Source organism: Sander lucioperca, chromosome 10 (genome assembly GCF_008315115.2).
Source record: "Sander lucioperca isolate FBNREF2018 chromosome 10, SLUC_FBN_1.2, whole genome shotgun sequence".
In the NCBI taxonomy this organism is placed as follows: Eukaryota; Metazoa; Chordata; class Actinopteri; order Perciformes; family Percidae; genus Sander; species Sander lucioperca.
Window position 1 is genome coordinate 19,118,192 of NC_050182.1, and position 10,319 is coordinate 19,128,510.

At 47.1% G+C, this 10,319-nt stretch overlaps 1 protein-coding gene across 6 annotated transcripts in view; it reads right to left on the bottom strand.

The window, feature by feature from the left end:
- Nucleotides 1-320: 320 nt before the first annotated feature.
- The window catches only part of LOC116064718 (CREB-regulated transcription coactivator 2-like), a 36,592-nt gene continuing 26,593 nt past the window's right edge, over nucleotides 321-10,319 (bottom strand). The window contains exons 9-13 of one of the 6 annotated variants that reach the window (XM_036006280.1): nucleotides 10,012-10,158; nucleotides 9,949-9,966; nucleotides 5,993-6,064; nucleotides 3,023-3,227; nucleotides 325-927 (exon numbers count right to left, since the gene is read on the bottom strand). In XM_036006280.1, coding sequence (XP_035862173.1) covers nucleotides 737-927; nucleotides 3,023-3,227; nucleotides 5,993-6,064; nucleotides 9,949-9,966; nucleotides 10,012-10,158 — 633 coding nt within the window. In that variant the 3' untranslated portion in view covers nucleotides 325-736. Of the gene's footprint in view, nucleotides 928-3,022; nucleotides 3,228-5,992; nucleotides 6,065-9,948; nucleotides 10,159-10,319 lie in introns of all 6 variants that reach the window. The other 5 variants (XM_036006279.1, XM_036006278.1, XM_036006277.1 and 2 more) reach the window with 5 other exon arrangements.

Here is a 10,319-nt window from a genome sequence, read left to right on the forward strand (position 1 = left end):
CTGGTCTCTATCACCTAATTAATACCGTCCTTCGCCACGGTCTGCATGCCGACGCACTGGCCGACAACAGCGCTGCAGACGGGGGAGACGAGATGTAGCCCAGTTTACCTCCCACTCAAGTCAGAGCAGGACATCCACCCAGAGCTACGGGAGAAGCTGGAGAGGCAGAGCTTTCTCCCCACTGAATAAGGCTAATAGAGTAATGATTAAAAAAACACAAATGCTTGTTTAAGGGCCCGGCCTTTAGAGAATCTAAACTCTATAGTGCGGTTATAGCCGATAGAGGGCCGCAAAGCGAATGCTGAAGTGCTGTTCACCCTGTTACGAGTTGATGAACCACTGAAACGATTTTGGAAATGTTATTTTAAGGTACATTATTTTGGTGTAAGTTTGCCAGATCAGGTAGCAGATCTGTAGTTCGACTGAGACATAAGAATGACGGTAATGGACAATTCCGCTTCCAACCTGTAGGGGGACGGAAGAGGAATAGTTCTTTAGTGTTGCTTTAATAAAAAAAAGGCTCTCGGAGGTTTCCCAAGTGACGTGCGGACCTCGCTGTGCAGACGTCTGCTCGGGGAGGGGGGGGGAGTGGTGAGTGTGCGGCGAAGCGGCGCTGATCCTGCTCTTCTCTCTCCAGTCTCCGCCCCCGGGGCGGCCGTCTCATTGGCTGATCCCCACCGAGCTCCGCAGGCGGGCGGGCGGGTGGGTGGTGAGAGGGGGAGAAAGAGTGCGGTGGTCACTTCAGCCGGTCGGATCGGAAAGAGTCCTCCACAGCCGGGTCGGCGAGCATCAGGTCGCCGTCCAGCATGTCCAGAGCCAGCGGGTCCATCCGGAGCGGGTCGTCCAGGGAGAAAGGGTCCATCTCAAAGCCGGGGACGTGGGACAGAGCGCTGGCGATCTCTTTAGACAGACCCGGCGGGGAGTCCCCTGGAAGGAGGGAGCGAGGGCCAACAGGTTAGACTTTGTAGAAAATCAAACACGGAAGGACAAAGAAAACTACGGAACAATGTCAGACTTTTTAAAATCAGCATAAGATCTTCTTCTCAAAACTTATACTCCAAGGAATTCACAGTGGAGCGGCAAAGATGAATGGATTAGTTGCTCACAGCAACTGCAGAGAAACGGACCATGAGTAGGATGCTGGCGATCATGGACAATGACCGCCACCCACTACACAGCACGTTCATCCAACAGAGGAGCATGCTCAACAGACAGGTTGAGGAGGTCCTGTGTCCCCAGGACATAGACTTTTCAGCATGAGCCTGTCTCTCTCAGCCCCTACCACCATTATATCTCTGTCTGCTGTACAGCGGTCTTATAGGCTATATTAGCCCTCCTACACAATCTGGACTGTGGTCATAACAGCTACATATTATAACTTATTCCCTGTTATATATTGTTCTTATTCAATCAGTCAGTTAATATGTTATTTTGTTAATATTTCATAGTCATAGTTATTATTTAATAATACTCTACTGCACTGTTCAATCCCTGCACTGTTCACTTTTGCACTATCACCACTGCACACAGTCTACCATAGCACATTACCTTATCATGGTCATTGCATTTCTGTGCTGTGTGATTTTTATTTTTATGTTTATTCTTATGTATGTGTGATATATGTATGTATGTGTGTTTGTTGTGTTATGGTTGTCTAAGCTACTGGATCCTAAAATTTCCTTTGGGATGAATAAAGTATCTATCTATCTATCTATCTATCTATCTATCTATCTATCTATCTATCTAGCTATCTAGCTATCTAGCTAGCTGATTTAAATCTTAGAAATAAAATGGATAGAAAGGCCATTTAACTGTTTCCCGTGGTCATTTGATTGGTACACAACAAAATGGCGATTGTTGTTAGTTGTCATAGTGACAATTTGCGTCAGTGAACTCTGTCGCAGCTTGCGACTGACTTTAGACCAGGTTTTTGTTGGTCAATGGCGCGATCACTTCCCGCTGCCTCAAGATAGCAATACGCCCAGAATGCACCTGAACACACCTCCCTGTAAGACCATCACGCCCAGAATGCACCTGAACACACCTCCCTGTAAGACCAGCACGCCCAGAATGCACCTGAACACACCTCCCTGTAAGACCAGCACGCCCAGAATGCACCTGAACACACCTCCCTGTAAGACCAGCACGCCCATGGGACACAGATGGGTGCAGGTGCATTTGCTACACGGGAAACTGACAACTGCGTCGGTCTTAAAGTGCCCATATTATGAAAAAATCACTTTTTCTGGGATTTGGGGTGTTATTGTGTGTCTCTGGTGCTTCCACACACATACAAAAAAAAAAATCCATCCATGCTGTTTAGAGTGAGATACGGTTTCTGAATGCGTCCTGCCTTCAGTCTCTGGGTGAGCTGGTCTAAATCGGCACGGCTTGTGACGTCACAAGCCGAAACGAGCAGGCTAACCGCAACCATTAGCTCGTAGCGTTAGCGTGCTAACGCTAGCATGCTAACGCTAATGCTAGCATGCTACCTCGTTCTCAATAGCAGAGCACTGCTACAACACACACAAGTTCACCATAATCTACAAAAGAACTACTTCCATGTGCGCCCTCATTTAGAAGTCTCCCAGCTAATCCTGCCTTGTAACTGACCAAAGTTGTAGAAACAGCCTTTCTTTTACTGTCTATGGAGCTAGCTAGCTGACATGATCTACATCTGAGCTACTGGGCATGTGCAGTGCAATCAAAGATAGTACAGAAGAAGAAGAAGAAGAAAAGAGGTCTCACTCTGTAGCTAAAACAGAGACCAGCTGAAAAGAGGATCTGCAGCAGTGAGAGAGAGCGCTGCAGTACAACACAAATATGGTGTTTTTAGAAAATTAAACCATGTAAACCTATTCTGGTACAACCTTAAAATACAATTATGAACCTGAAAATGAGCATAATATGGCTGCTTTAAACTAGCAAAGACACTTAGGTCGGGCCTTGTGCTGTGCCAATAGCAAGATAGGGCCCTAGTGCATATTTTTGTCATATCGTACAGCTTAGGCGACACACTCACCCGTGAGGATGATGTTGGGCACGTTGTGCCGTGCGTCCCCGCCGCCGTAGTTCTGGTTCTGGTGGTTGAGGACCTGCTGGTCCCCGGGGTCCTGCAGGTCCAGGTGGCCCCCGCTGTCGGAGGGGAACTGGTTCTTATCGGAGCCGCCGCAGCTCAGACCGCTGTGGTTCAGAGACAGACAGTCGCCCTGGTGATCGGCGCTGAACTGAAGCACAAGAGGACATTATTCAAAGTTATGCACATGAATTATATGAATTATACACAGCTGCTTTTTCAGGAAATAAAAGACAAACAAGAAACAAAGAACGACTTCACAACTCCGCAAGCAAACATAAAAGGGTAAAATCTGGTTTCATGAGCATCCACACAGAGAGGAAGAGAAATAAGATTATTAATACACACACACACACACACACACACACACACAGAGAAACAGACACACACACACACACACACACACACACACACACACACACACAGAAACAGACACACACAGAGAAACAGACACACACACACACACACACACACACACACACACAGAGAAACAGACACACACACACACGCACACACACACACACACACACACAGAGACACACACACACACACAGAGAAACAGACACACACACACACACACACACACAGAGACACGCACGCACACACACACACACACACAGACATGCACAGAGACACGCACACACACACACACACACACACACAGACAGACAGACACACACACACACAGACACATGCACAGAGACACACACACACACACACACACCGAGAGACAGACACACAGACAGAGACACATGCGCGCGCACGCACACACACACACACACACACACACACACACACAGACACATGCACAGAGACACACACACACACACACACACACACACACACACACAGAGACACGCACACACACACACACACACACAGAGACACGCACACACACACACACACACACACACACACAGACATGCACAGAGACACGCACACACACACACACACACACAGACAGACAGACAGACACACACACACACAGACACACGCACAGAGACACACACACACACACACACACACACAGAGACACGCACACACACACACACACACACACACACACACAGACACACACACACAGACAGACACAGACACACACACACACCGAGAGACAGACACACAGACAGAGACACATGCGCGCGCACGCACACACACACACACACACACACACACCATGTTTTTCTCCCATCCCAGAATGCTGTGTGGACTAGCCAGACCCTCCTCCTCAGCGCTGTGGCGGAGGGTCTGGCAGTGTGAGACCCAACCTGCTGCGTTTACAGTAGGGGTGGTACGGTTCATGAAAAAACATCCCAACCGCTCGGTCAGGAACTTGTGTGTGCCGCACGGTTCGACGCATGCGCAATGTAGCCTCGTGCCCGTCAGGTGTCCGTATGTGACCTCAGACAGTGTGTTTCCCTTTCGCGCGAAAGAAGAGGTGTGGACAAGTTACCAACAAAACGTACAGCTAAAGACCATCCATCCATCTTCGTCCGCTTATCCAGATTCGGGTACACACACACAGAGACAGACAGACAGACAGACAGACACACACACACACACACACACACACACACACACACACACACACACACACACACACACACACACACACACACACACACACACACACACACACACACACACACACACGGTGGATGCAGGAAAAAACCTGACAGCTATGCTCGTTATTGTAAGTGCAATGATAAGTCCAATAAGTACTTTATCAAACCGTATGACGGTGTGTCCCAGCCCAGGATAGAAAATTAACAATTTAAACTGTTTTTATGTTTAACGTATTCTGACTTATTCAAAAGACGGAGCTTTAAGAGTTCCTCTCTCTTTCTTTTAAAGGATACATTTTTGTAAGAGCTACACTGAAGTTTGCAGTTTGATAAATGCAAGTTATTTCAATTGATGTTCTGTAATATTTCAATCTTCATGTGCTAAAAAGGCACATAAGTTCCTGTAGATGGCAGTACACATTCTCATTTTTTTGCCAAATAAATGAAAAGCTTGTTGAAATCATCAATGTCTAACCTCTCGCTGTATCAACATCTCAGCTAGCTTTCCCCAGAGATGGTCCCAGTAATGTGCTTAAAGTCAAGTCAAATTCAGTTTGTGCATGATTACATGATATAACTATATAGTTATTTAATACTGTATCCTACATTGTGGATAATTAAGCTTATATATGATATGCTGAAGTATATTTCTGGAGTGTTAAAGATTAAAAGAAAAAATAACAAGAACCGTATCCATCCATCCATCCATCTTCGTCCACTTATCCGGTCTCGGGTCGCGGGGGGAGCAGCTCCAGCAGGGGACCCCAAACTTCCCTTTCCCGAGCCACATTAACCAGCTCCGACTGGGGGATCCCGAGGCGTTCCCAGGCCAGGTTGGAGATATAATCCCTCCACCTAGTCCTGGGTCTTCCCCGAGGCCTCCTCCCAGCTGGACGTGCCTGGACCACCTCCCTAGGGAGGCTCCCAGGGGGCATCCTTACCAGATGCCCAAACCACCTCAACTGGCTCCTTTCGACGTGAAGGAGCAGCGGCTCTACTCCGAGCTCCTCACGGATGACTGAGCTTCTCACCCGATCTCTAAGGGAGACGCCAGCCACCCTCCTGAGGAAACCCATCTCGGCCGCTTGTACCCTGGATCTCGTTCTTTCGGTCATGACCCAGCCTTCATGACCATAGGTGAGGGTAGTAACGAAAATTGAGGGTAGGAACAAGAACCGTAGAGAACCGAAAACCGTGACCCTAAAACCGTGATATGAACCGAACCGTGGGTTTGGTGAACCGTACCACCCCTAGTTTACAGCGACCAGATCAGACACAGCGGGTGACATCATCCCGCTCCCTTCAGCCGGTGTTTATTCACAGTTTATGATGACATCGTGCGCTCCGTTACCTGCTGGTTGGATTTGCCCGTGAGCTGGAGACTCAGGTAGGGGTCGTCCAGCAGAGAGTTGAACAAGGCATCCTGGAAAACAGGACAAATGAAGTCTTAGTTACGCTGAAACCCAGCCGTGGAAACAAGTACTCAGATCCTTTACTTCAGTTAAAGTACTAGTACCACACTGTAAACATACTCTGTTACAAGTAAAGTCCTGCAGTGAAAATGTTACTTCAGTAAAAGTCTGTAAGTACCATCAGGAAAATGTAGTTAAAGTATTAAAAATAAAGAAAAGTCCTCCCACTGTAGAAAGTGTAAAGGATCCAACCAGTTATCAATCTACTTTCCTTCTCTTTCTTTCTGTCTTTTATCTCCTTTCTTTCTGTCCTTTGTCTCCTTTCTTTGTCTTTTGTCTCCTTTCTTTTCTTTCCTTTGTCTTTTCTATCCTTTCTTTGTCTTTTCTCTCCTTTGTCTTTTCTCTCCTTTCTTTGTCTTTTCTCTCCTTTGTCTTTTCTCTCCTTTCTTTGTCTTTTCTCTCGTTTCTTTGTCTTTTCTCTCGTTTCTTTGTCTTTTCTCTCCTTTCTTTGTCTTTTCTCTCGTTTCTTTGTCTTTTCTCTCCTTTCTGTCTTTTCTCTCGTTTCTTTGTCTTTTCTCTCCTTTCTTTCTGTCCTTTGTCTCCTTTCTTTGTCTTTTCTCTCCTTTCTTTGTCTTTTGTCTCCTTTCTTTTCTTTCCGTTGTCTTTTCTATCCTTTCTTTGTCTTTTCTCTCCTTTGTCTTTTCTCTCCATTCTTTGTCTTTTCTCTCCTTTCTTTCTGTCCTTTGTCTCCTTTCTTTGTCTTTTCTCTCCTTTCTTTCTGTCTTTTCTCTCCTTTCTTTCTGTCCTTTGTCTCCTTTCTTTGTCTTTTCTCTCCTTTGTCTTTTCTCTCCTTTCTTTCTGTCCTTTCTCTCCTTTCTTTCTGTCTTCTTTCTATCTTTTCTCTCCTTTCTTTGTCCTTTCTCTCCTTTCTTTCTGTCCTTTCCTTTCTTTCTGTCTTTTCTCTCCTTTCTTTGTCTTTTATCTCCTTTCTTTGTCATTTCTGTCTTTTCTCTCCTTTCTTTCTGTCCTCTTTCTCCTTTCTGTCTCTTTCTTTTTGTCTTTCCAAACTGTGTGTTTAATGGTCTAATCAGTCGTTATATTGTCGTCTAGTTTACTTTAGAATCAAACATCAGATTTTATAAACTTCATGTGTTTAGAGAGCAGTAATCTTAACGTGTAAAGCAACTAGTAACTTAAGCGTGATTTATGCTTCTGCGTTAAATCGACGCCGTGGCAACGTACGTAGGTACGTGGAGGGACCGACCCTACGCCGTAGCCTGACGCCACCTCTCGAAAAATGTAACTACACGTGGTGGCGACGCACGCCGCTCGGCCGTGGCTTGGTAGCGTTGCGGTATTTCTCTGGAGGCAGAGAAACAAAGTGTCTCCCCTGTTCTTTCTGACCACGGTGGGAAATCTCAGGAGAAGTTAAGCCTTTCAGCATGTGAATGTGCCGGCCAGAAGTTATCTGTCCGTGAATCTGGGGGGGCGGAGCTTCTGAAGGTGGGGGGTTGTATTTGTTTGGCAGTTGAATTCAAATATCAACAATCTTTGTGCAGAATCACTTACTGCACCTTTAAATAAATAACTGACAGTATTAATCGCTCAAACATCTTATATTCAGTTAAAGAGGCACTATGCAGTTTTGGCCAGTTCATCGCTGTTTTCTGGCTTTTTGCTGGCAAGTTTCTCTATAGAGCCCCCCCTACAGGTTTCTCTATAGAGCCCCCCTACAGGTTTCTCTATAGAGCCCCCCCTACAGGTTTCTCTATAGAGCCCCCCTACAGGTTTCTCTATAGAGCCCCCCTACAGGTTTCTCTATAGAGCCCCCCCTACAGGTTTCTCTATAGACCTCCCCTACAGGTTTCTCTATAGAGCCCCCCCCCCCTACAGGTTTCTCTATAGAGCCCCCCCCCCTACAGGTTTCTCTATAGAGCCCCCCCCCCTACAGGTTTCTCTATAGAGCCCCCCCCCTACAGGTTTCTCTATAGAGCCCCCCTACAGGTTTCTCTATAGAGCCCCCCCCTACAGGTTTCTCTATAGAGCCCCCCCTACAGGTTTCTCTATAGAGCCCCCCCCTACAGGTTTCTCTATAGAGCCCCCCCTACAGGTTTCTCTATAGAGCCCCCCCTACAGGTTTCTCTATAGACCTCCCCTACAGGTTTCTCTATAGAGCCCCCATACAGGTTTCTCTATAGAGCCCCCCCTACAGGTTTCTCTATAGAGCCCCCATACAGGTTTCTCTATAGAGCCCCCCCTACAGGTTTCTCTATAGACCTCCCCTACAGGTTTCTCTATAGAGCCCCCCTACAGGTTTCTCTATAGAGCCCCCCCTACAGGTTTCTCTATAGAGCCCCCATACAGGTTTCTCTATAGAGCCCCCATACAGGTTTCTCTATAGAGCCCCCCCTACAGGTTTCTCTATAGAGCCCCCCTACAGGTTTCTCTATAGAGCCCCCCTACAGGTTTCTCTATAGAGCCCCCCCTACAGGTTTCTCTATAGAGCCCCCCCTACAGGTTTCGCTGAGGGACTCGCCGGCAGAAAGTTGCGAGGGCGGTTTTTCTGCTCACAGGCGCTAGGGGGAGCGAGACGACCACCATTCAACCTGAGAAAAGTCATATAACCATTCTAATGACTCTGAAGCTGTTCAGTTAAGGTAACTTAAGCTAAAAAAACTACATAGTTCCCCTTTAACATGAAACGGTTTATTATTAACTTCCCCATCTACAACTCTAACGCTTTGGCTACATTGAACGTGTAACGTACGCGGAGCGTTCGCGGAGCTGAATATATCTTTTAACCGCCTCCACCTGCTGTGCCACACATTGGAGGATTGTGGGAGTCCCAGGCGAGATGGAGAGCTTTTGCTTTGTTGTTGTTTTTTGGAGCCGGCACAGCGCTGTGAAAACATCAATCTACTGTCAGCTGTTATCAGAGGACGCAGGGGAGGGAAACAAGAACTAGAAACTCTCAAAATGAAAGTGCCAATACGCTCATTCAGTCATTAACGTTTCCTGTATATCGGTGGTTTAATTTAAAAAAATATAAACACTTTATGATCCATTTCTGTGTGAAAATGGCCGCACACACCTCGCATAAAAAAATATAAATGGAAGACTGTCCTATTTTTAGGCTTGTAGAGCGGATCTCCGCGGAGCAGACGCACCGTGCCTGCTATCGCAAGATTATTATTTTGGCATTCTAGGCCTCCATCCGTATAGCCGACAGCCCAGACCCAAAAGTGGAGAGAGAGAGAGAGAGGGGACGACACGCAGCAAAGGGCTGCAGGTCGGAGCCGAACCCGCGGCCGCGGCGTCAAGGAGCAAACTCCTACACGTGGACGCCCGCTCCACCAGGCGAGCCAACCAGGCGCCCTTTCATATTAATATTAGGGCTTTAACAGACAGTGTTAAGAGTAGGGTTGGGCATCGAGAACCCAGATTCCTACTTGGAATTTTTGCAAAAATAACGATTCCAGTGGAATCAGATTTGGTTTCAAATCTGATCACGGGTTCCCAATTTAATATGCGCAAGTTTTGGTTTCCGTAGCGGCCAGGCGCTTGTTGTGTTGCAGCCTTGGAGCACAGCAAGCAGCGCTCTAGTCTGGCTTTATTTTACATTGAAAAAGCTGTAAAACTGCAAACCCACCATTGAATCAAAATACAACTTTCCTCTTATTTGTGAAATAATAATGTGACCCGTTTCAACTCCACCTCTCTCGACGAGAACCGGAATCGAAAGGAAGAATTGGAATTGTTAAAATCCAAACGATGCCCAACCCTAGTTAAGAAGCACAAGCAGGACTTGAGATTTCACTTTTTTTTGTGTGCCAGTGGAGCCGAGATGTTTTCAAACCCGCTGAGAATGTTCCCCGGCGGCGCCGCGGTCACTTACGTTGTAGAGGTCTGTGGCGAGGTTGTGGCTGATCTGTTGGAGCTGAGGGAGGCCGCCGCCGGCTCGGTGCTGCTCCGTCTGCTGCTCCGCTTCCTGTTTGGCGTGATGTTGAGAGGAGCTCTGGACACACTGATCCATCAGCCGCTCGTTCTTTATCTGCTGGGAGTTCGCCTGCTGCCCCATCGGCCTCTGCTGCTGCTGCTGCTGCTGCTGAAGAGAGACGCACCGTAAATCACTTTGTACGCTCAACTGCAAAAGGTGAGTGTAAGCCTACATCTACACTACTACGTTTTAGTTTTTTAGGTAGCGTTTTGAGACTAAAACGATCTCCGTCTACACAGTAGCCATCTAATCTCCGTCCATATTAACAC